Source organism: Leptonychotes weddellii, chromosome 16, assembly GCF_054177405.1.
Source record: "Leptonychotes weddellii isolate Sample4059 chromosome 16, ASM5417740v2, whole genome shotgun sequence".
In the NCBI taxonomy this organism is placed as follows: domain Eukaryota; kingdom Metazoa; phylum Chordata; class Mammalia; order Carnivora; family Phocidae; genus Leptonychotes; species Leptonychotes weddellii.
In genome coordinates, this window is record NC_138384.1 from 4,413,148 (window position 1) to 4,438,984 (window position 25,837).

At 58.9% G+C, this 25,837-nt stretch overlaps 2 protein-coding genes across 2 annotated transcripts in view; both read right to left on the reverse strand.

The window, feature by feature from the left end:
• The window catches only part of OSGIN1 (oxidative stress induced growth inhibitor 1), a 31,355-nt gene extending 14,804 nt beyond the window's left edge, over nt 1-16,551 (reverse strand). The window contains exon 1 of the mRNA XM_081806323.1: nt 16,430-16,551. The gene's annotated coding sequence lies outside the window, so the exon portion shown is untranslated. The remainder of the gene's footprint in view (nt 1-16,429) is intronic.
• A 7,528-nt stretch (nt 16,552-24,079) lies between these two features.
• Nucleotides 24,080-25,837, reverse strand: part of MLYCD (malonyl-CoA decarboxylase) — a 13,819-nt gene continuing 12,061 nt past the window's right edge. The window contains exon 4 of the mRNA XM_081806322.1: nt 24,080-25,164. Coding sequence (XP_081662448.1) covers nt 24,631-25,164 — 534 coding nt within the window. The 3' untranslated portion in view covers nt 24,080-24,630. The remainder of the gene's footprint in view (nt 25,165-25,837) is intronic.

Sequence of the window (25,837 nt, forward strand, 5' to 3'; positions counted from 1 at the left end):
AACATGCCTGCCCTACAGTCAGGGTGGATGGGGGCCCGGCCCAGGAGTCAGGCCAACAGGGACTCTGCCCCATCACCTTCAGCTGTGGGACTTAGGGCAAATGCCTTAACCCCTCTGAGCTTCCCCTGCCTTGTGTGTGCGCGCGGCAGATGGCCGAGAGCCTTCTCAGCCCCGCCGCTCATGGCAATCGCCTGGTGAGAATTTAAAGCTACCCTAACACCGAGGCCCCCGTCCCAGAGATTCTGACCTGCTGGGCTGGAGTGCGGCTGGCCCCGGGGAGTTTTACCAGCAATTTGCTTGTGCAGCGGGGCTGGAAGCCTCTGTCTTTGCGGCTGTTGGGAGATGAGCTGAATCAACACAGACGGAAACCACCTGGCCCGTGGAGGGCCCAGCACGCGAGTGCCCCTCCCAGCCCGCGGCCTGACCTTTGTAAGCCACATTCCTTGTGCAGTTCTGCAAGAGTCATGAGGTCTACAAGGGAAACACATCTTCAGAGGAGCCGGACCACCAGGACGGCAGGGACTGGCTGGTGACCCCAGTGGGGGTCTCGCCGGAGCCCCAAAGCACCACCGACTCAACCACTGGACGAACCCCGATGTCACCTTGCTCATTTACCGTGACTCGGTTTCCCCAACTCGGTTCTATGCCACTGACTTTTGACCTCAGTGGAGGACTTGACATTCGCCCCCTTGGCACATCGTGTCATGCATCTGCACCACCATCCCGTGAGCCAGTCCAGTGCCGGGGCAACCCCCACGTGGGAAACAGCTCCGCTAAACTGGGAGACCCCCCTCTCCCCCCGACGGCGCTGATATTACCAGCAGAGGCTGCGAGTGACCTCCGTGGCCGCTGCTGACCGCGGGTCAGCGAGTGGTGGCGAAGGCCCGGACAGAAATACTCTGCAGCCTTTGGAAAGAGCAGGTCGGGAGCCAGAGGCGACGTGGGAGGAAGCTCGGGATGACAGAAGCAGGAGGGGCAGCCTGGAAACTGGGGTGATGCCCACCCGCTGCAGGGGCCCGGGGGCTGGAACCGATTGGGACTGGGCAAAGAGAGGAAGCGAGGCCAATGCTCGAGGCCAGGGAGTCTCAGATGGCTTTCATTTCCATTGCCTTCGTGTCATAAACAGCAGTAATCAGCCTGAGTAAAAACTGAGACAAGGACTTTCTGTGTTTTGTTCAGGTGTCTAGTGCAGGGCCTGGGACACAGTGCTAGCTCAGATAATACTGACTAAACAAATTAATGCATCTCGTGGCTTTCAGACTTTCCTGATGGACTCCTAAAACATTTCTGAGCATGAATAAAGCCCTCTTTATATCCTATGCTTCCTATCATATGGGAGGATTGGCATGCCTTGATATATTTAAATCTTAGACCAACTGTGAATTGGCCAAGGTTGAAGACAGAGCCCTGTGGCACACCAGTAGAGACCCTTCCTCCAGTAGACATGGTTCTGATTGGCGAGGGGGGTGAGTGAATAGTGTGGAGTCAGAGACCCTGGGTCGTACATCAGCTCTGGAGCTTAGAAGCTATGTGTCTTTGGGTGGGTTACTTCACTTCTCTGAGCCTCAGTCTCCTTATCCATATAATACCTGGCCCCCAGGGAGCTCTTGGCCTGGCTTGCTGTGGGTTCTCAGGGGGTGGTGGCCACCCCTCACCTCTGTGTACCCCCATTCGGACATTCTCATTCCGGGTGGCCATTCACGTGGCTCCGGGCCTGTGCGTTTTCCAGCCACCCAGCCCACGCCTCATCGCCCCCTGAAACTTCCTTGAGGGCAGGGGTTCTGAGACTGCGGTCCCCAGAGCAGCACTAGCAGCACCTGGGAACTTAGTAGAAACGCAGGGGCTCAGACCCCACCCAGGCCCCACGAGATCAGGGAACCCGCAGCCTGCATTCTCAAGAGGCTTCCTGGTGATTCCCTCGGGTTTTTGAATGGCTGAGGAAAAGGACGAGAAATTCCATCTGTGCCTACAGATGGAGCCAGGCCCAAGACAGCCATGTGACTCCACTGCTCTTGGGGAACCCACGCTCAGCCCTTGGGGTGCCGCTCCTCTCTCCCCACGGGCTCGGAATCCCTAAGTAACCTGCGGCCTGGGGCTGGAGCTTTAGCGTGCGCCTCATCCTTCAGAAAACTGGGGCCCCCCATGCTTGTCCCTGCCTCTGAGGGTCCTGCTGGGGGACTGGGAGCCCCCGCCCCCTCGGCACCCCGAGAGGTGGGCTTGCAGCATCAGGAAGCCCTGCAGACTCTGGGTTGGCCAGCCCCTCCGCCAGGCTTCCAGGCCCTTCTGGCAGGGGTGTGGCCCATCCGAGCCCCAGTGTATTGTCCGGGACCCAGGGGCCAGAAGCTGCCACGGCTGCCGGGCTGTTTTCTCCCTGGCAGCTATGGCTGTTGCCCCTTGGTCCCTGGGGAGTGGGGGCATCACTGTCTTTGTTTACTTTGGCTCACACGCTGCTAAAAAATGTCATGTTTGCCACTGTTATCAGGCTTTACCAACCCTCGGGGCCTTGCCTTCTCGGGCAGGTGGGGTGAGGGCCTCAGTGATTTAACTTAGTGTCAGGTGACTAGACCTTTCCCAGGGACTGGACAGGAGGAGAGAACAACCCCAAGAGCATTCTGCACGATTCTCCCCCAAACGGCACCCGTGCCCAGCACAGAAGTCCTAAGAAGAGGGCTTCGGGCTCCAGGGCCAACACAGAGGCAGGATTCCAGAGCCCTGTCCTTTCCCGCCGAGGCCCCACATGCCTGCAGAGTCTCTTAGAAGCTTACAAATGGCACAGGAGAGCCTGCATTCCCCTGCTGGACCACCTCCAGGGGCTCCCCCGCTGCCCCCAGGCCCACCTAGGCCTCAGCACAGGCAGGCCCCTGCAGGAGCTGACCTAGAAAGGCCTCCCCGCAGGTCTCTGCCTTCCTCCCAGGCCCCGAGGGGGTGTGCTCCCTGCTCTGCCCACCATGCCCTGCCTTGCTTTCCTCTGGTTCTGGGCAAAGCTCTCGAGCTCTGTCTCCATTCCGCTCAGACCAAGGTCGGGGTACTGGCACTTGCATTTCCAGGGCCCTACTGTGTGCTGGCTAGCAACGTGCATGCAGCACCCCGTGGCCGTGAGCAAGGACACAGAGGGCCAAGGACATTTTCCTGGTGGCGGGGCATTTGCTAGGCTGAGAAGCCTGGGAAGGAGAGAGGTAGGGAGGGGGCAGTCAAGCGCTGTCGTGCTACCCGGGGGACCCGTGGACCTCTCCAGCTGGGCACAGAAGGTTGGGGTGTGGGGACCAAGGGGTCTTGGCTGGGATGTAAGTGTCGGTGCTCAGAGGAGCTCCCAGAGAGAAAAAGGAGGTCAGGATGGAGCCGGCCGCGTCCCCATGGCTTGTTCAGGTGCATGCGCCTCCCCACCCTGGGGGGATGCTGTCGGGCTCTGAGGTGGAGCCCAGCGTGCTCAGAGGATGCATCTTCACGGGGCCGGTGACGTCCCCCCTTTGGTTGTGACTCTGGAGCCCCCCGGACCTCAGGTAGACCCTGTGAGGATCTTGCAAAGCAGCTTAGAGGTCTGCCTGGCCCCGGGCCAAGGTGACGGGGACGGGGACGGAGGGGGATGGGGGGTGAAACGGAGGGGGATGGAGGGGGATGGGACTACCGGCGGAGAGCAGAAGGCCGGGACCAACATGAGGATGGTAAGAGCTACCACTGAGTCCATCCTAGCTGGACCCCGGGCTGGTGTTTGAGGCAGTAACTCCCATTAGCCACATTTACAGACGAGCAGACCGAGGGGCGGCGAGGGGCCTAGCCTGGCGGCCTGTGTCCCTGGCGCCCGGTTCCTTCCCGAGCACAACACACAGCTTCTCGGTGAGTGCTTGTGGTTTCTGAGGAACAGATACCACCCTGAGTTGAGACCAAACAGAACCACCGCTGGCTTCCGGCGGGGGGGTCCTCATCACCACCACGTTCATCACCTTCACCATCACCATCACCTTCAACGCCACCACCAGCAGCAGCCTGGACAGGGGGACGGCAGGATTGCTCCTTAACTGCCCATTGGAGGCGGGGGGCGGTCCAACAGTGGGATGCGGGCACTGGGACCAGTGTGGGGAAGGATGGGGCTGGGACGGAGGCGCCTCTCTGAGGAGACGCTCGGAGCCCCGCCTTGCTTACGGGGCTGCATCCAGCAGGACCCGACAGGCCCCGGGCCCCTTGGACTGACTTCTCCCCAGCATGCCGGGCAGCCCGCCACCTGACCACCTGGCTGCCTGCCCCCTGCGGCGCTGGGGGGCTGCCAATGGGCACAGTCATGTCTGGGCAGGGTCCTGGAGGCGCTGAGTGTTTGGGGCCTGTGTGGAGGTGGAGGAGTGACCTGGCTGTTTGGCCTCAGGGAGATTTGCCCAGATGTCTACTGCACGAGCCGGCGGGGGGGGGCACCCAGCTGGCCTCACCTCCGGACAACTCCTGCACTCGAGGCGATGCTTCTTGAATGGTGGAATTCAGGGCATGGAGGCTAAAAATGCCATCAGGCCGGGCCTGGCCCCACTCCCCTCACAAGTCCGTGCAAGGATGGGCCTGTCCACCTCTGGCTGTCAAGGACTGTGGACCTGAGTCCAGGCCGCTGTGGCCTTCTTCCTCCTCTGGAGCCCCCGGCCTCCACCGTCCATTTGATCAGAGTGCCCGCTGCTGTGTCATCAGCCAGGACTGTGCCTGTGCCCCGCCCCCCAACTCTGAGATCCGTGGCCCACCGAGGGCCTAGAATGGTCAGGCACAGAATCCTGGGCGCGAGGACGCCTGTGCTCAGAGCATGCTGTCCCACGAGCCCAGCACCCTCTCTCCCAGTTGACGAACCTTGGGGAAGTGGTTCCTCCAGGGTCACCCGGCAGGAACAGCCTTGGAAATCTGCCTAGTGCTCTTTTCCCCTCCACAGGTCTGTGACCTCCGGGGAGGGAGCCCAAAGCTTCCCCGCCCTTCAGTGACTCAATCAGCTGGAATTTACCGCTGAGCGCTGTGCTAAGAAGTGGACATATGATGAGCGAGAAAGACCGAGACCTTCTTACCCAGCGGGGAGATAAGTGCAGAGGTGTGCAATCACAAACCAACCTCTCTGGCGGGGTCGGGAAAAGCTGCGCTGGGACGGAACAACTGGGCTGGGAACTGAGGGGTGGGTAAGTACTGACTAGGGAGAGAAGCCGCGCAGGTGAGGACAGCAGCAGGTGCAAAGGCCCTGAGGTTGGTAGGAGACTTTTGAGAAAAAGAATGTGCCTGCGTGAGGGCGGCGGAGGCTCGCAGGACCCAGATCGTGTAGGCTTGGTGGCCAAGGAAGGAATTTGGTCCCCGTCGCCCCCCCCCCCACTCCCCGCCACCGAGAGCAAAGGGAAGACCCCAGAGGAGGGTGACAGGATCAGGCTTGCAGTGTGAAAAGGTGATGGGGAGGGTGAGGGCAAGCATGGGTCAGGGGCTGTGGCCGCTGTCTCAGGAAAGCGTCAAGGTTATAGCCACTTCCTGTTCCTCAGGAAGCAGCTCCTTTTGGGACCCACCAGATTCCAGGATGCTGTGTGTGTGTGTGTGTGTGTGTACACACGTGTGAGTGTATGTATGTATGGTGTGTGTGTGCTGTGTGGATGTGAGGAGCAGACAGAGAGGTCAAAGTGCCGGGGCGGGGCTTGCCGTGGGGGGAAAGGTCAGAGGGCACATGGGTGTGGTCGCTCCTCCTTTCCCAAGGTCCAGAGCAATGCGGTACAAAGTCCCATTAAGCCCTCACCCTTCACCTCCCTCCATCTGTCCCTTACCCCGGGCGCCCTGCAGCTCTGCCCACCGGCAGTATCGGTATTTCATATACATATATACGTATAACCTACACACGGTGCAGCGCACACTGAGGTCTGCCGATGTGCTTTCTATGTAACCACCAGCCGGGTCAAGACATGAACCATGCCCAGCCCCCCGAAGCCTCCCCGGGACCCTCTGTCAAACCCTCTTCTTTGTCCCCATGCATTAGTGTTGCCTGCTCTTGATCTTGACATCAGTGGAATCTCACAGAATGTCCTCTCGGGTGTCTGGATCTTTTGCTCCCCTGTGTGGCTCTGGGATTCACTCGCATTGATGTGTGGGCCTGCGGTTCCCTCCTTTTTATTCCTGAGCACAGTTCCACTGTCTGCAAACACCACAGCTGGCTTATCCATTTCCTGGACATTTGGCTGTTTCCAGCTTTGTACTGTGACTGTTCCCAGGCAAGCCTTCGTGGGGACATCTGCTTTCGTTTATTTGAGGTAAAGTAGAACTGCCGGGTCACAGGGAGGGCGAGTATGCAAGTTTATTAGAAACCACACATGGCTTTCCAGAGGCTGTGCCCAGCTGGTCTGGGCTTCTGCTGGCCCCCATCAGCGCCAACACCCAGCGGCCTGCAGCGCTTTGCAGGCGGCCTCTGCCCTTAGGCTCACAGTTCCCCAAACACAGGTCACTTCTGTCCTCCCGGACGAACCGTCCTTTCTGCCAGGAGCACATGTCCGTCCACTGCCCTCCTGGGGACAGCCTCCGGGGCCTCTCAAATCTCACTAGAGCGTCTTGGCGACCCGCTGACGTCCCCCAGGCCCTGGCCAGCATCTCTGACCCCACGTTCTCCCGCCGCCTGTAAGTCACCTTTGCTCAGGCTCTCCTGAGCACCCCGAGTTTGCCTTGGGGTGGGGATGGCGGCTTCTTCTCCCAGCTAGGATCTCGCAGGCAGGAGGAGGCTGCTATAAACACGAAATAGCTGACTCAGCGAGGCCAAGGCTGGGTGGACACACAGGCAGATGTGACCCCCTTCTGATAAAGCACACACACAGCTTATGCGTGCAGCTCGACGGAGTTTCGTAGGCACGGACGCCCGTGGACCGCCGCCGAGGCCAACGCATGCAACACGCCCAGCTCTGCCTCCGATTTTTCTCCCCATAGGTTAGTGTTGCCTGTTCTCGAACTTGCTGTAAAAGGAATCACACAGAATGTTCTCTCTGGTCTCTGCCTTCCTTGGCTTGCTCCAGACTCCTCCTCCCGGTCTCCTGGGCCTTGCTGGGTCCCTCTCGGCAGCCACCTGGCCTTTTGATCAAGGCAAACCCTGGCCCACGCGTGTCCCCCTGGTCCACCTGGCCACACGTCTGGGCTTGGCGCGACAACACAGCGAGAGAGACACTTTATATCTGTGGGGCAGGAGCCTTAGAGGTCGGCCCCCTCCGGGCAGTAAGTGCGTTCTCACGCTTCAGCACGTGGGAGCTCAGGAAGGTCTCAGACCGCATCCCAGACTCACTGTCTAGGAAAACTGTTTCTTTCCTTTGCTTCAACCCCCGGGGCTTCTGACACCCGATGTGTGGGTGTTTCCTGCACCAACCGAGTCTCATCCGCCAGCTGGGTGTCCCCAGTTCAATCCGTTCCAACAGCAGCTGGAGCTGGCCCAGACCACTCGGGTTAAGGGCTCAGCCCCACAGATGCCCTGACCCACACTCTGACTTGGCTACAATCACAGGTTCCCATGACCCTCTCCTCAGGCCCCCTAGTTTTCTAGAGCAGCTCCCAGAACCCCGGAGAACAGTGTACATACGACTACTGGGTCATTACAAAGGCTGTGGTCCTGGACACAGGGGAGCGGCCAGACGGAGAGACACACAGGGTGAGGCCCGACAGGGTCCCAAGCACAGGAGCTTCAGTCCCTGTGGAGCTGGGTGTGTCTACCCCCCTGGCAGGTGGATGTGCTCACAACCTGGAAGCCTTCCAAACCGCACACCTTAGGGACTTTGAGGGACGCTTCAGCACATAGGCAGGATGGACCATGAGCTCGGTCTCCCGCCCCCCACCAGGAGGATGGGGGGGTGGGGCTGCTGTGCGGGAGCCACCCAGGGTCACCTCTCTGGGACAAAAGGCATTCCCATTACCCAGGAAAGATCTCACCAGGGCGTCTATGTCGGAACTGGGGTCAAAGATCAACTATGGCAATAAAAGATGCTCCAAGCACATTTATCAGTCAGAAAACTACAAAGGTTGGAGGAGCTCTGGCCAGGAGCCAGGGGGAAAGACCAAATTTATGCATTTCTTCTATCGCAATGCCCATTCGCTGGGGCAGAACGTTGCGGGGGGGAGGGGGTAGGCCTGGCAGCCTGTACTCCCGCAGAACCCCCAGGGGTTCCGGTGCAGCTTGGGTGTGAGAAGCCCTGACTCCCGGCACGTGAGTGTGCTGGCGATGAATCAGGCAGGATGGGAACACTGCTTTCTTTGATACGATGCCATAGTCATTCTAAAGAACGTGGAAGGGTTCTGCTACCCGGGTCTGACATCCTCTGATCCGTAATCAGAGCACTGGCCCGAGCGTCCCCCGCAGACCGGCCAGTTCCCAGCTGGCTGCCTGGCTCAGCACTGATGGGGGTCGAGACCCTGCCCAAATGTCCTTCCCACACGGAGGGAGCCGGGGATCCCAAGGTGTCTTTTGTCACCCCGTCGGTAGAGGCCCGGCATGCCAACTCTTTTCCATTGGTTTCTCCCACATCTGTTCTCTACCTTCTCTGTCCTGCTCTGAGCCCTGGGAGTCTGGTGCCCTGACTGGCTGGCTTCTGTTGGGTTTCATCGAGGAAAGACCGGGGCAGGAGGGCAGAGGGCAGAGGAGCGGGCGTGGTGAAGTGCTGGGCAACTTGAACAGCCAGCCTCGGGGGCACGGTGGAAAGCCCTAATTAGCAGTGCTGCCCACTGTCAATCTCAAGCTACCGTGGCGAGTTACGACCGCTCCGCACGTGGAGTCGGGGAGAGGCATGTGGGACGATCACCTCGGATGTAGATGACATTGTGACCACAGTGCGTGGCAAAAGGCAGCAAAATCACCAGGAAGTGAGGAGTTCTGAGGATGGATTATCTTTGTTTTGAATATGATTCACATAATTTTTAAACATGGGGGTGTTTCACAACTGGCACACAAAATTCCTGAAAAGGTCACAATCAGCTCTTGCAAGTAGGAGGGCACAAGCGGGTGTGGGCGCAGCGCTGGCCGGGTGACACCTCGTCAGCCGTGGCCGCCGGCAGAAGCCTCTGCGGCCGGCATCAGCCCCGATTCCTCTCCCCGGTCTCCCTCGGTCTCCCTCGGCTCCAGTGACACTCCCCTTGTCCCTTCAGCGCAGGGGCAGAACTGGCTTCCTGCTTTGCCATCCCCAGGGTGCCCCAATGCTTCTTGTTCCCTTCCTGGCTCCCCCAAAGGGCGTCCTGCGAGTGGCAGACAACGGAGCAGATGCCCACCCCTGCTCGCACACCGGCCGACCTGCCCCTTCTTTCTTTTACTTCTCAACCTTCTGCGCAAGATGTCACTGGAAGAAATGATTCCGAGACCAGAAACCAGAAACCCCTGGGGGCATGGTGAGCTTTTCTAGGGCAGAAAGGCCCTCTTTAGAAAAGGGACAGCGTCCCCGGGGCATCGCGGGCGGGTGTGGAAGCTGGAACTGCCCCGTCTGTCAGGATAACAGTGCACATGGCTGTGGACCGGCCATCCCTTGTGAGGTATTTGTCTTAGAGACAGACTTGCACCCATCCGAAATGATGTCTGTCTAGAGTTATTCATTACAGCATTGTTGAGAAGAGCCGAAAGCGGGACGCAACCCAAGTGCCAGTCGTTAAGAGACTCGTGAAATAGGTTCTGGCACATTCTTATAATGGACTATTTTGCAGCCATTCTTTATGGAGTGACATGAAAGGTGCCCTGTGATGGCGAATGAAAACAGGGTATCAGGAGGTGGTGGAGTCTGCCCCCATTTGTGCAAGACAGGGGAAAGGAAGAAAGCAGAGCATGGGGCAGGGGTGGGGGGAGAGGACGAAAGGGGCACGGGGGGAGGAGGCGCGAGGAGGACGGGGTGGCTCTCTCCCAGGTGGGGAGGTGGGGACCTGGGTGGCTGGGGACCGACTGCTCCCTCTACACCCATTTGCACTTTGAGGGCCGTACCATTTCCATGGACTACGCCTGGTCGGCACATAGGTAAAATTCACACATAAATAAGCAAATGCTTGTGGAGTTTCACAGAGGCCTCCCCAACACCTGGGCCCCCAGAACTCGAGCTAGGGCCCCCCTGCCAGCTGACCAGGGCGGAGGCACCCCTCCAGGGCCCTCTAGGCCTCCGCTGGGCTCCATGGGGGCAGGACACCTGAGGCTCCAAGAAGGACCCTGCAGTGGTGACTTCTCCCTGGTCCCAGGGTTTCCAGCCCCCGCCCCCCATCCCATCCTCACTCCACTCAGCTCAGTGCCCACCTGAGCAAGAGAGCAAGCTGGGAACTGGCGTGTGGAGTGGCGAGCCCAGCCACACTGAGGGCTCGCACGCCCTGTGGTCCAGGGCCTGGCTCAGGGTGTGCTGGGATATTTGTGGATTGATTGACTGCCGGACAAGGGCCCAAACGCTCTGCTGGAACAGCCCCCTTCCGGTTAGTTCTACAGGAAGCTTGATTTCAGGTGTTTTTGCCTTCCCCTGTGACTCCTCTGATGACCTCGTCTCGGGGGGTGGCTTTAGAGCAGCATTTCTCAAACTCACTGACCACACACCCTTTCTTCATGGGACATTTTGCAGAACTAGTGTTCCCTGGAACACACTTTGGGAACCCTGGGTTAGTTTAAAGACCTACTGGCACCCTTGAGACCTGGAGACCAGGGACTCAGTGAGTCAAGTACAAGGGTCAGGGCTCGGAGGACTGGAAGGCCTGGGACACCAGCCTGGTCCCCCACTCCAGAGATGTTGATTGAACTGGTGTGGGGTGCGGCCCAGGTGCTGGGAGTTTGAAGAACCCCCCAGGTGCTCCCCATGGGCAGCCAGAGTTGAGAACCACTGTTCTAGAGCTGGCATCTGCGGGAGGGGCAAGAGGATGGCCCTCCTGTGTTGCAATCTGGGGTCACATCGCATCGTCCACAGAAGGTGGAGGTGAAGGTCCTGTTTGACTGGGCACTGATCAATGATATTTGGTTCTGAGCCCCACGTCTTAACAGAAGATCGGAAAATGTCCAGAAAAGAGGAACCCACATGGCAAGAAGGTTCCAGATTGGGTCTTCAGGGGCTCACACTAGGCCTGTTCTCTCTGGAGAGTTCCTGCCACAGACCGAGAAGCAGAAGGCACTCCTTGGAGCAGTGGCTCCACGTGTCCCACCTGCCCTCAGCCCTTTCCATTTAGGGCTTGTGCTTGAAGCCACTCTGGTTTCTCCACTGCCTTGTGCGGCGCTCGCTCCAGGGGAGGCTCCCTGAGGACAGGCGGCAGGTGTTGGCAGGGGGAGGCTGAGGGAGGGCCAATTCTTTCAAACAGACCAGTGACTCCCGGGGTCATGTGGGGGATCGGCTAGCTCAAGGCACATTTCAAGGAGTTCGTGTGCATTTAAGAGGCGGGAGAGGGGTGAGGGGTCAGGACGACCCTGTGGGTTCCCCTGTGGAAGCTGGTGGCAGGGCTCTGTCCCCGAGGTGAGGGTGCAGTGGGGATCTTGCTCTCTGTGCTCACCATTGTATTCCGAGCCTGGGAGGCTTTACTGAAAGGCTGAGGTGTCAGCGGAGGAGCAAGATGAGGTCTGGATTTTGGGGGAAGGTGGGTGGTCAGGGAATGTCTCTGAAGAAGTGACATTTCCACTGAGACCTGAAGAGTGCACGGAGAGTCAGCCTCAGGAAGAGCACTCTAGGCAGAGAACAGCACAGGCAAAGGCCCTGGGGCTGGGAGGCTTGGTGTGAGGACAGCAGTGGGACTGGGGCTGGGGAACGGGGGATGTTTGTGGGCTGAGGCCGGCCGCACGGGGCTTTGAGAGGCAGCGTGGTGAGCAACATGCCTCAGGGGCCACTTCCCAACGGAGTGACCTGGGGCAAGTGACTTACCAGCTCTGGGCCTCAGTTTCCTCATGGGTAAAACGGGGATTAAAAATAGCAACCATCACCCAGGATTGGGAAGGGCGCACTGTACGGAGAACAGAGCCTGGCATGTGGTAAGCTCTGCTGAAATCCTCGCCGCCAACCTCCCCACTCTCCTCCTCAATGGAGGAGCCCAGGAGACAGGGCCGGGCCTAGAAACCAGGTCAACCGGCTCGGGATTCTGGGTCTTTTCCATTCTGACTGCTCCCTCCCACCTCTCCCTGCGCACACACCCTGATTTGGAAGAGTCTGCGGCTGGCAGAGGCCCAGGGGTTCTGGATCCTGTCCAGGCCCCTAATTGGGAGCTTCTGTGTCTCTACCACTGTGACCACATCCCTGGAAAGAGGATTTGGCGGGCCTGCCCACCCCTGCGGGCTGCGTGCGCCCCAGCAGGCCTGCCGCCTCCTGCCAGGTGGGGAGGAGCGGAGTGTCCCTCTGCGTGATCCTCGGGCTCTGGCGGGGACCGGAAGGGGCAGGCAGCGACTGGCAGAGGGAAGGTGCAGCCCGGCCTCAGCTCCCTGTGGGGCCCGGGACTGCTCCCCAGAACTGCCCTTCCTTCCCTCCAGCTGCTCAGAGTCAAGGCTGACTCCTCCTTGGTTCACACCCAAGTCATCAGCAAACCCCACCAACGCTACCTGCAAGACCATCTGGAGTTTGACCACCTCGCACGACGTCTGCAGCTGCCAAGTCTCTGCCCTGGATTGCCGCACAGCCTCCCAACCACACAGGGCACGCGGCATCGGTCTTGCTCTGACCACAGCCCATCCTCCACCCAGCTGCTGGGATGACCACACCACCCAAAGCCAGATGGTGTCCCTAGCCCTCTGATGACTTCCCTCTCGCCAGGGGTCCAAACCAGTCCTCTGTGACCTGCCCTCCTCACCCGTCTGACCTCCTCTCCCACCTCCCTGCCCTTCTGGGCTCCTCGCTGCTTTCGGCACACTCCCTCCGCAGGGCCTTTGCACTTGCTATTCCCTGGGCCGAGAATGCTCTTCCTTCGATGTCTATGTGACTTGTTCCCTCAATTCATTCAGGTCTCTGCTCAAATGTCTTCTCAGTGTATAAAAGGGTAACTCCCACCCTCCTTATCCAGCTGTGTTTCTCTGTCTGCCCGCACCACCACTTCATGTACTACACACTTACTTGTTCATTTGTTTGTCTGGACCCCACGCTGGGATGCAAGTTCCCTTAGGGCAGGGTGTATTCTCTTCTGTTCCCTGGTGGATCTCGATCTCGAGCCTCCTGGAGGGCCTGGCACCTAGCAGGTGCTCAATGAACATGATTACGTAAGTTGAGCCTATGGGTGCTCCGTAAGCAAGAGATCACCAGGGCAGCACTCTCCCAGGCTCCTTCCTCTGGGACTGACCTTTCTGTCACTAGAGACACAGTGTCAAGAGAGGTTAGCGCCTACCAGGTGACTCCAAGAGCCTGGAGCTCCGGGAGCAGGCACGTGGCTTTCCTTCTGGTGGGGGCCGAGCACAACACCAGCATGGGAGCCACTTTTTGGCCATGGAATCGGGGTAGGTCACATTCCATTCATTCAGCCAGTGTGGGGCTGGTGCTCTGCGTGGGCCAGGAGCACGGGGGACAGACCATGCCGCCTGTTCCTCGTGGGGGTCGGAGATCCGAGGAGGGGACGGTGAGCCAAGAAAGGGCAAACGCGAAACTGAGGATGGGCGTGGTGGGGGGGTGGGGTGGGCACAGAAGCCTTGAGCCCTGTCTGTCATCAGGAGGTTTTCTGCAAGGGCGGGGGAGGAAAGGCCGAAGGCATCAGCCAGAGGAGCTGGGTGACAGGGAGATTGCCTGCAGGGGTGGGGGCAGGGAAGGCCGAAGCCAGAGGGGCTCGGGGTGCACAGAGCGGGGAGGGGAGTCTCGGGGGGAGGCAGAGGGGCTCATGGGCAGGGATGGCTCCCATGGGGATTGCAGAACAGAGAAGGCCCGAAGGCTGTTGTGATGGTCAGCGGGAGTCCGAGGAAGAGGCGGGGTGGGGGAGGGGTGGAGGGCAAGGGCAGAGGAGCTTCAAAACACAGCCAGGCCCCAGGTTTCTCATCTGTAACCGAGGGGTGGGCCTGGGTGCTCTCTGTGGGACTTTCTGCCACAGATACCTGGATGTCCGCTCGCCCAGCCCCCCTCCCACCATCTCTCATCTCCTGGCAAGTGGCTCGGGGACCGGCCGGAGGGGGCAGCAGGCACCTGCTGGTGCAGATCGCGAGCTAGTCCACGGGAACTGTTACAGTGCAAACCCCACACTCTCTCCGAGGCAGTGTTGAGACCCCATCACATCTCGGACAGAGAGGAGACGGGAGTGGGGGCTCCCCAAGACACGCCCACGTCCTAACCCCAGGAACCTGTAAGTGAGACCGTATTTGGAAAAAGAATCTTTGCAGATATAATCAATTAAGGATCTAGAGATTAGATCCTCACGGATTGAGCATGGGCCCTAAATCCAAAGACAGTGTCCTTTTAAGAGAGAAGGAGACTTGACAGACACAGGGAAGCCATGGGACCACGGAGGCAGAGACAGGAGGACCCGGCCACAGGCCAGGGATGCCTGGGGCCCCCAGAGCTGGGAGAGGCAGGAGGGGCCTCCCCTAGAACCTCTGGTCCTGCCCATACTGTGATCTTAGGTTCTGGCCTCCAGAACTGGGAGAATATAGATTTCTGTTGCTCTAAGCCCCCCGCTCACGGTCACGCGGTACCAAAGCCCCGGCCACTCACACAGAAGGGACCACAGGCACGGGAACATCTGACCGAAAGGCAATTTTGTGCAGGACCGTTTCCTCCTGAGCTTCAGGCTCCTGCCTGGCGGTACACCCACTCCCTGGCCTGGGAGTTGGGGAGGCAGGGAAGGCGGTTCTGGGGGCGTGGCAGGCGCCTGGGCCCCTGGGAGCACCTCCTCAGCTCTGTGTCTACCCAGGACGGAGCCAGAAGTCAGGGGACACGGGGGTGGGGGGCAGGTGTGAGGTGCGGCCTGGCTCTGCTGGGCCTCCTCTGCCCAGGGCCGCAGCCTCCCAGCCCCCACAGCGATGCTGTCGACCTCGGAGGCCGTTTGAAATGGGAAAACACACTGCACAGGAGGAGCCATGTTCTCCCAATCGCGGGCGAGGGGCCCCCGTGTGAGTGGAGTGACGCCGAGTCATGCTGCTCCCCAGAATGGCGGGTAGGAGAACGCCCGAGGCCAGGGTCGGAAAAGGCGGCACCGTTTACAGACCACTCACCCCACCAGGGAGCTCAGCACGTCACCCGTTTTACACCACAAGGCAGCTCAGCTTCCCCACCAGGGAGCTGCAATTATAGGATTTTACAGGCAAGGAAACTGAGGCACATGACCTTCCCAAGGTCACCCCCCCTTCAGCAAATGGCAAGGCCGGGGTCAGAAACCAGAAGAGCCCAATCTTGGCTGAGCAGCTAAAAGGCATAAAAGGGGCTCCTGACCAAGTCGAGGGCCGAGGGGGTAGAGCAGGGCTGGGGCAACCGGCAGAGCCCAGGGCTAACCGAGGGCTGGACGCTGCCCAGCCCAGCTGTGTGTTCTCTGGGGTGGAACTGGATGACATGGGTGGGCGGGACCCTGGCCTGGGACTCGGGTTTGCACTGGGGTTCAGTGTTCTCAAAGCTGACTCTCGTGGGCAGCCAGGGGTCGTGGAGGAAGGATGGGAGAGATCTGGGGTCAGATTGCAGCCTGCCTTTCCGGGCAGGAAGCAGGGCCAGTACCCTGGCTGAGTCTCAAATGGGGTTAGCTGGACAGACAAACCCCGGCTAGCGAAAAAGTGTAAGTGAAAGTCAGGCGTGAACCTTCGAGAACAGTCAGGAGCCCAGTGAGGCCACAACGTCCCTGGCTGTGGGGTGGGTGGGGAGGCGGGAATCGGGGCCTCGAATGTCCTTGCCCGATCTGCGGTCCCTCCGCAGGCTTTGAGGCTCACGCGGTGAAGCACACGGTCTCCTGGGGGGACGTGCTCACCACATGTGAGGCTCCAGCCTGATTTCAGAGACTCTGAGTCAGGAAACCAAAGGCCTCTGTTGGTCTGCCTGACACAGAGCCAAGGTGAGAGGCCAAAGATCCAGAAGGACAGAGGCCCGAGGGCTGACCTGCCCCTAACCGCCTTCTCTCCCTGGCCCCACTGTGGCGGGTGGAGGGGGGCCGATGAGGCCTCTGGAGCCTGAGGAGGGTGCGGTGCTGGGAGTCGGGAGGGGTAGGCGCCCTGAGGAGAGCCCCTGAGTCTAGCTTTGATGGGGCCTGGCGACAAAGGTCAATGTCCTGTTTTGAGCAGCTTCTGCACATATGTGCGGGTATGTGCTGGGGCCACCCATGGAGGAGCTCTGTGCGGGTGGGACGAGTTAGACCATTTTACTGCTGGGGAGACTGAGGCTCAGGGGTCACGGCACTTTCCCAAGATGGTACAACAGCAGGTGCAATGCTGCGGTTCACCCAGGCCACATGCTTGCTCCAGGACTGGAGGGCCAGAGGGCCTAGCTGCCCCTTCTCTGGAGCCTCCTCCTCCTCTCTGGCCAAGTGAGGCCCCCACACCAGACCCCATGGCTTCTCCGGAGAAGGCCCTGCCCCTCCTTGCCGAGGGCCCCCTCCTTACCTGGTGACAAACAGGCTGGGTGCTGCAGGGTGACCGGTGACCAGTGCTGGCTGGGGAGGAGCAGGCACGGTGCAGCTGGTCCTCCTTCAGGGGACACCCCCTCCCCTGACTTGAATGTAGCAACCGGAGAGGTCAGGCTGTCCTGTTTGTCGCATCACAGAGTCCTGAGCTGTGCTGGCTGGGGGGTCAAGAGGGGAAGCCTCAGAGCGGTGCTGCCCCGGGGGCCTGGCCTGGCCCAGCTCCTCTCTCTGCAGCATCCGCAGCCTCCGGGGGGACACCGCGAACATGGGCACATCTTGCCAAGGTGATCCCCAGGCAGGAGGGAGCTGGGTGAGAGGCCCTGCACTTGCATGCTTCGGAGCTCTGGTCTGGGGCCAGGCGCCTCCGTGTTCAGCCCAGCACCACGACCCATGCACCTGCTCCAGGTGCAGCTTGGAGCCAAGGTCTGAGTCTCCGGAAGACTCAGTCTCCCCATCTGCGGTATGGGAGCAGACCCAGGACACCAGGTCTGTGGGCATCCTGGGCATCTCGGACAGATGGCCCCCCAGGCCTGGGGCAGGGCAGATGGCTTTCTCTACTTACCGGAATCTTCTGGACGGAGTGGCAGAAAGAGAAGCGAGCCACCGCTAATCCCAAAGTGAGGCACTGGAACCAGCAGGACCCGGAGGCCTCACCATCACGCGAACAGCAGAGGGAGGAGGCTGCCCAGGGTCCGGGCTCACCATTGCCATTCGGAAGGGCCCACGAATCATCTCGTCCAACATTTCCAAGCGTTTTCCCCCTGCAGCCACAGAGGGGTTTAATACACACACAGAAAAAAAATCTCATTTGGAGCGCCAATATGAAAAATTTCAAAATGAAAGAATTCGTTTACTAGCTTACATCTGTTTTATAGATTAAAATGGATGCATTTACTCAGTGTACATTCAGTAATGGTTGCACAGCTCAGAAGGGATGACGTCCGGATGGGGACCCAGATCTGGGTCCAAATAAAGCATGTCCCAGCCTCTGTGGTCACCAGCGGTCCCCGGCAATGACAAAAATGGCAGAAGACACCTGTGTGAAGCTACGGATGGCTTGTGTGTGGAGGTCAGATATGTAACAATGATGCGTGAACACAGTCACGTCGGGGGCGGGGGGGGCCCATGCACGACGCCCGGATGCGCGGGTCGCTCATAACCCACACCAGCATTGTGGGAAGCTATACTTGGTCCTGCAAGAAGCTCCCGGATTTCCGCTGCCGGAAGGAAAGGACTTGACAGTGAAGAGAATGTGTCTTCCCCCTCACTTAATCTCTGTCAGCACCCAGCCCTCCCTCCGCTCTCCAGCAGCGTCCCTGTCGGATGGGGCAGCACACAGCCCACTGGCCCTCACGGGGCTTTCTGATGCAAGGACATGAAACAAGAGATGTGGACGGTTTCTCTGGTCTCGGCTGGTGTCAGTGCAGGAGGTGGGTTGAGTTTGGAGGGATGGAGGTGCCGCATGTTGGCTGATCAATCTCTCTGGCATGCTAGCCATCCCGGAAGCCCTCCAAGGTGCCCCCTGCCCGGGGCTGTTCTCAGTACTTCACACACCCCTTTAGAAGATCAGCCATCAGCTGCTTCCCTAGAGGGGGCTGGCTGCATGATCCCGAGGTCTTGGGCTAAAATCTTCATGTTTAGCGGCGAGACTGACGTGAGGATCACACATACTGGGAAGGAAGGGTCTGGGATGTCGGGTGCTTGTTTCGACAAGCCTGCCCGTTTCTGTGGCTGCACAGTACCAAGGGAGAGCTGAGTCATGCAGATAAAAGGCTGCAAAGGACTAGTTTTAGACCGTTCTCCCAGTGTGTGCTTCAACTGAGCAGATTTGGGGCCAGCTTGGGTCTGTTGAGGGCTCAACAAGACCGAGAGTCCCCCGTCCCACAGGCGGACAGGTTGGTGGCTCCAATGCGCTAAGATCTGATACATTACATTTATGGATAGGCTGGTTTTGCGGCAGTTAATAAGTTATAAATATGATTTTTAAGAAGTTTAATGAAGAATTTGTGGAGCCCCAAAAGGTGCAGAGAGCCTGGACAGTCCCCCCAACATCATTGTGCTCAGGGGTCAGCAGGTTGCACCAGGGAGCTGCCCATCTCCTGTCCACCGAGGGCACTTCCTCTGGCCAGGACGCCTGGTTCCGAGTCCTTCCTGCCCGTGGCTCTCCTTCTGGTCCTCGTCCCTATCGCGAGGCTCTCAAGAACACACCTGGAGAACCTGCCTTCGACGAGCCCGAAGGGGAAGTTCACTTTGTGTGTCTGTGTTCCCAAAGTGTGAGATGGGTGCTAATCTGCTGGCTCTTGGACAGAGCAAGGACCTCACTGAATCCTTTCGCAATTCTTGTTCTTTCAAAAGTCTTTTGGGGACTTTGTGAGTCTGCTTGGTGCCTAGTCTACCTGGAATCCTCCCTGGCATTTACTCACTTCTTTCTTGGGAGGGGAGGGAGGGAGAGGGAAGACAGCCATGTCTAACTAGGATTTAAGAATACTGGTTTTTTTTTCTTTTTTTTCTTGCATTATTTGTGCTCTGCACTTCTACTTGTGGACAGGAAATACTGAGTTTTTATTTAAGGCAATGATATAAAAAGTCACGATGGTCACCAAATGACCGCAGTTTGGGGCCACGGCTCCTAAATTTAGCAGGATTTGTGATCTGGGCTCCATGCCTGAACCACAAGTCATGTCCTCAGTTGGCCCAAGTGGAGACTCACCTAAGGGACTGGAGAGGGGATCCTCTGGGACAAATGACCCCACTCTTCCTCCCCTGTCAATGACCTTGATTCTGCATCGGGACCCAAGGAGCTTGCGGTGGGACCACCTTGGGAAAACTGAGAGAGCAGCAGGCTTGGACGGCCCCGGGTCATGCAGCGGCCCTGAGTGTTGTTCCTCAGGCCTTGTGAGAGAAAGGGGGCTTGCTGTGTGGGATCTGGGTGCAGGTCTAGTACCTGGGTCACTGCTTAAGAGCTGAGATTGAGTGCCGGAGTCCCCGGAAAGGAAGAGGCAGCACCGCCATCTAGTGGCACACAGGGGGGACGGCGCCCGAGATCCGCGCATTCCAGGCGCAGAAGCATTTTTAGCACCGGAAGGCATCTCTGACCTCCAGTGACAGTGGCCCAAGGCGGAACAGGGATTTGCGGCTCCTTGCCTCTCTAGTCACGGCCTGTCCCCATCCAAGGGAGCCGCCACATCTCTGAGGAGCTTGCTGTGCGGCAGGCACTGTGCTGGGCCCCTCACCTGCTCCTCTGGTCCAACCTCTCAGGCGGCCCCAGGAGGGCCCGCTGAGCCGTCAGCACTGAGCGCAGGCCTGCCTTCACAGCCAGGTGGCGGGATCTGGGGACACCGTCTGGCCCGGGAGAGGTGGGACTATGGAAGAGAAGTGTCTTTTTAATTTCCCTGTGTTTAAAGAGAAGTCTCAGGGGGCACAGCGGCGCGGGAAGAGCAGGAGCTCCCGAGCTGGCCCCTCACCCTCTGCCCTCCTTGGTGTCCTCAGCTCTCAGACAGGGACAGTCGTGCTCCTTTACAGGCTGCCCCGGGGTCTCCATTCATCATTGCAAGCCAAGGCCCAGGTCACCCCTGCAGGAAAGGGCACTCACCGAGGGCGGCTGGGATTATGGTTCCTGGGCAGGAAGTGGATTTGGAGGAAGCGGCTCCCGTGGGTCCCAGTGGGAAGGAGGGCTGTGTCCCCGTGTCACACAGTGCCCTGGGGCAGGACTCCGTGGGGGAGAGCCAGGGCTGAGGGCCAAGCCCTGCCAGAAAGACCCTGCCTATATGGAGATGTGAGGCTTTGGGCCAGGAGCAGAGCAGGGTGAGGAGCGTCCCTCTGCAGGGGGCTGCACTGGAGGTGACCCTGGGAGCCCCGGGGGACCTGCAGCCCAGCCCATGGCAGGAGCTGTGCCAAGCTGCTGGAAAAACCAAGTGGGACCCCTGCCCTCAGGGAGCTTCTATCTAGGGGGAGACACATGCTCGTGCAGCCACCCACACACGTGCGTCATTGGCAGGGGGACACAGAAGGGACTGTGCAAACCCAGACACTTCTGAGAGAGAGGTTGTCTGAGCCCATTCCAATCGCCAGGCCAAAAAAGCCCTGATAGCAACGGAATGCCTGGAAGACCACACCCCACGTGCCCCCTCCCCTGCCCCCGACCGTGCTGAACACACACTGCCCTCACCCATGACCTCGCGCTCCTGCCTGTTCCGCACGTACCACCACCCCCAGACCTCTCTGTAAAACCCTAGATGTCTGTCTTGTGGGTGGAGAAGGGAGTTGTTAAGGCTTGAGCCCACGCCCCGCTGCCGGCACCCGACATAAATGTCCGTCCTTGAGTTATTGGCTTCTCTTGTGACGATTTAATTCGAGTTTGTTCGGCAACAGTGTTGGCAACCCTGGCCCAGGGCTCTGCTTCTAATTCGCCCAGCCCCTCGGGGTCCCCCGGACTGGAGCACCAGGCCTGGCCTGTTGGTTAGCAGCTGGGAGAGATGGCTAACAACAGGACACTTGCTTTCCACCTCGGGAGAGTTCTGCCCAGGACCCCGCCCCCTTGCCAGAACCTCTGTGTCCTGCCCGATGTGCCCTGTCCTTCCTCGCCTCGCCTGCCCAGCTGCCCTTCTGCCAGGTGGCTGGGCGCCTCCTCTCTGAGGCTCTGCTCGAGCTGTCGCCCTGGCAGTCCCAGCTCCTCCCTCACCAGCTGCTCAGTCCTCCCAGAGCTCAGTTTCCTCAGCAGTAAATCAGAAACATCCTCAGGCCTCATGGTCGGGAGGTGAGGAGAACTACAGGACCAGAGCACAGATAAAAGCTCTTTCTTCCTCCTTTTCTGGATGACAGGAAATTAGCTAGGTGAGAAATACAAATGCCATTTGGAAAAAGACAAAAAACAAGGGCAAGAAAGAGCCACGGGGTCCCCTCTATCAACTTAGCTAAATTGCAAAGAATGCAGAAACTGTCTGTGGTGGGTGGAAATCACCCGGCAGCTGTCTGTTCTAAGAATAGATCCAAAAGGACCTCATATTCCAATGAGAGCTTTAGAATCCAATTAAAAATCAGAGATGTTCCCTCCATTTAAATTTTAAACATACTTTACACTTTGTTTGAAATTTCAAACAAAGCCCAGGAAAAGCCGATCTTTGCAAAAATGTTAGGAGAGTCCTCCTCCCTACCTTTTAAGCCACATACAGAATCAGGAGAAAGCAGCTCCCTCTGGCTGGAGCGTTAATGCCCCCAAGCCCAAGGGAGGGCGGAGCTGTGCAGTCCTGAGTGAGAAGGGCAGAGGGAGGGAGGGCAGGGAGGACATGAGAGGCGAGGGAGAGGGAGGGATAGCGCGCCGGAGGAGAAAGAACAGGCAGGCATCCGTGATGCCCGCCTGTGCGGTGCAGAGTGCAAGTTCCTGCCCCTTTTCCTCCGGGAACAGTCACCTTTAGGATTTTGAACAGAAGCCAGAAAACCACCCAACGCTCTAAATTTCCAAATACGGGGAAGAGGCTGGAGAACCTCTTCTATCCAGGTGAACATGACAGTGGTCATTCCTTTAGGTTTCTCAGCAGCCCTGAAGTGCCTGTGCGCTGTGGTTACCCCAGTTACAGATGGGGAGACTGAGGCAAGGTGAGGGTAGGTGGCTCCAGCTGTCGGACGACGTGCTGCCTTTCAGGACAGAAAGGGGCCTGTGCACAAGTCTGAGCAGGTCGGCCCCAAGTCCATTAGCACGCCCGAATCGTAATTAATCCCATTTCCAGCAGAGCCCAGGCCTGGGCCTGTGGGGAAACCCTTGTGGTCGGGATGGAGCTGGGGGTGTGTCTGAACTACCGACCTCAAAGCAGGGAGGCCACGGGAGAGGAGCTTGGACCAGCAGCTCGAGGGGGAGGGGGGCCGAGCCTCTCCTGAGATGGGGTCTGAAACGTGGACTGGGGGACAAGGGCGAGGAGCGGGCTCTGTGGTTGGGAGGAGCACAGCTTCAGCCCTGAATCTGGAACGCTATGGAAACGAAGGACAAATTATTGAGCACCTACTGTGAGCTGCCCTACCGTGGGCACTTTAACAGAAGACACTGTGGTCCGAGTGGTTGCCCCGGGTCTGCTGAGAGCACGTGGGACGGAGCCCAGGTCTGGGAGACAGCACGTATACCTGAAGCCACAGTGTCCCCCTTGCAACAATGTCACCTGGGCAGTGGGGGCTCACCAGTGGGCGGCAAACTCAACGCCAGGATCCAGGAACCCGCTGCTGCCACAGTCCTTGCGCAAAGGATGCTGTAAGGGCACCTGGGCAGTCTGATCATCGCTCAGAGGACGGGGGAGCTGGGCCGTGCCAGCCGCCCCTGCCCTGCTAGGAGCCGTGGTAAGTGTGGCGAGTGCCCAAACAACAGGGTTTCCTGTGACCTAAGTGGTGTGAGGTGAGTTTTGGCTCAGTGCAGCACGATACGGCAGCCCAGCTCCCTCCCGTCAGTGATGTGGACTGATCCGTGGAGATGAGATACTCGTCCACCCACATCCATCCCTCCCCGGCTGTCTGGGCTGCTGGGACGAAATAACAACGACCGAGTGGCCTATAAACAGCAGGGATTTACTGTTGGCAGCTCTGGAGGCCGGAAATCCAAGATCAGGGTGCCAGCACGGGCGGGGGCGGGCCCTCTTCCGGGCACAGACACTTTGTAACCTCACAGGGTGGAAGGCGCCAGGGGGCTCTGTGGGGCCTCTTGTGGAGGGCACTCATCCCACTCACGAGGACCCCACCCTCATGCCCTAATCACCCCCTAAGTCCCCACCTCCTAATGCCCTCACCTTTGGGGGACAGGGGTCCAAGGTATGAACTGGGGGGGTCCAACATTCAGACCACAGCCCCCTCCGCGTCCCGGACCCAGCCAGCCGGCCCATCTCACAGGGCACCTGCTAAACCACCGTAAGAAGTCACGAGATGAGGCCTGACAAGAAAGCAAGCTCACGGAGCGTGGGGGGAGCCGGGTGACAGGCACACAGGCTCGCTTGACTATCTGTCCGCTTCTGTGTCTTTGGTTTGAAAATGTCCACAATCAGAGGCTACATAAAGAGAGAAGGTGTGAAGCGTGCGCGTGCACGCGCGGGGAGGGGGTGTTCAGGGCGGCGGCCACACCGCAGCAGCTCACGCGTGAACTCGTGCCCAGCTCCTCGGCGCTGGCCCCGGGCCCGGAGGGGCTCCAGAGCCCAGGCGCGGTGGGGACGGGAGCTCAGAGCCGTGCCAAGCGGCACTGGACTGTTTGCACCAGGATTCAGAGCAAGAGACACTTCCAGGGTGCCCACCGGCCCAGCGCTGGTTATCAGGCAACAAGCCCCACGCAGCAGGTGATGCGGAAGGAGCAGGGGTCGAGTGTGGAGGATGAAGAGCGTGCAAGGCCCGGGGACCTGTCTGCGGGAGTGACAGCAGCGAGGCCGTGCACGCAGGCCCCCCGCCCCCCGCCCTCTGCCGGGCCGGCTGCCCGCAGCACAGCTGGTATGTCGCACGCATTCCAGCCCCCGAGGTCTCGGCTCTCCGAGGCGGCCACCACGCCGTCTTACATCGCTCAGTGCTTCACACGGCAAGCTCGCTCGGCACGCTCAGGTTCTTCACGAACCCGTGTCTCTGAAATCCTAACGTCTACCGTCCAATTCAAGCCCCACGCGACACCACCTCGTGTGCTCAGTGATTTAATTTAGGAAACTTGGTGCAGTCATGAACATTTCCCTACATTCGGATCTCCAAAACTTTGAGTAACGTGTAGCACAGCCCTCTACCTCTTCGTCGTGAGTGGAGAGAAACGGCTAAGACAACCATGGCTGAGTTATGTTCTAAGCTTGAAGGAAAATCTGCTCTCACCTGGGCCAGCGGCCCGGGGCCCGGTGAGGCTGGCCGGTCCACCGTGGGACGACAGCCAGCACAGGCTCTAGAGCTTTCTGAAGATGGAGTACCACAGCACCGCCTCGGGCAGGGAGCCAGGCCGCTCTCGGGGTGGGGGGGGAGGGAGTCCCCGCCCAGTGCACGTCCAGCCCCCCAGCATCTGGCGGCAGCCTGCGCTCTTGCAACGGAAGTCAGGCACAGCCTCCCGGTGTGACCCTGCTGCGGGCCAGAGAACACGCTCTCACCCTGCTTGACTAAAAAAGCCCCTTTCGACGCATAACCCTCCCTGACTCATCCAGAAAAATCCTCCTTCTCTGGGTCGGGGACGTCTGCTTTGGGACAGGTTTAAAGTTTGCTGTTCTTCTGAAACTGGGCCACGAGGCTGAGGACCTGCTCGGAAGCTTTGATGTTCTTGGAGCAGAGGTAGTTGGTGCTGTTGGTGGCTGTGTCCCCCGGGTAGTACCGGTAGTTGACCATCAGGCCGCAGGAGCTGGTGATGCCCTTGAGGCTCACGTCGGCCATCCAGTTGATGCGCCATATCACGGCCCCATTCTGCAGGTGGAAGTTTGCCACAGGGTTCAGGGCGAAGCCCCGATGCTTCTCTCCGTACAGGTACCAGGCACAGAGCCGCAGCAAGGGGGCCTGGAGCGCCCTGACCAGCTTTTCAGACTTCACCCACTCACTGCTGCTGAGAAAGACCTTGAGGGTCTCATTGATGGGACCGCCTGTGATCTCAGAGATTTCTTTACATTCCGAATCTGTAAAGAGTTCATTCCTCCCGTGTTCCTTTGCTTGTGCGTTCAGGAGTCCCAGAAGCCACTTGGTGAATCCAGGTATAGGAGACAGACTTGAAAATGTCCCAAGACGAGGAAACTCTTTCTGTAAGGCATGGTTGGTTGGGAAAGGAAGGTGGAGAAAACACACATACAAAATTCAGCTGGTATGTCAGAGAAGCAGAAACACCCCTCCATTTATCATTTAGGCCTCATTAAGCCCTGCACGCTGCTGTGTGGTTTACATCATGGTATTTGACGTGCGTTCATTCTCTCCTTTCAAGGCACGTTTACTAAGAACCTGACATATGCTAGGGCCCGGCGGCATCCTGAGTCCCCAAGGTGAGCCTGTCTGAAGGCCTTCTCTGTCTGCACTATCACAGTGGTAAGTCAGGGGCTGGGCCGAAATGAGCAGCGGGGGCTGCAGTGACGTGGGGCTTGATTCGCAGTCTTCTGACCACAGCTCCTGTCTGTGTGGCGCACCTCCCAGGGACTTCTCTGCGGCCACAGAGCCTGGTTTGGCACTTGGCACGCAAGTACCAGATGGCTGTGTCTCGAGTGGGAAAGTGCTGGCCCGAGATCCCACAGTGCGTGCAAGGATGGGCGAGAAGGGGGGGCCATGGCTGCTTCTCCGTATCAGACGGTACCATTCATGGTCAAATGACAGATCTCAAGGACCATTTTGTAAAAACCTAGAATTTTCTGATTAAAAATGTACTATGTGCTCACTACAGAAGAATTTTTTTTTTTTTTTAACTTACGTTGGAAACAAACCAACA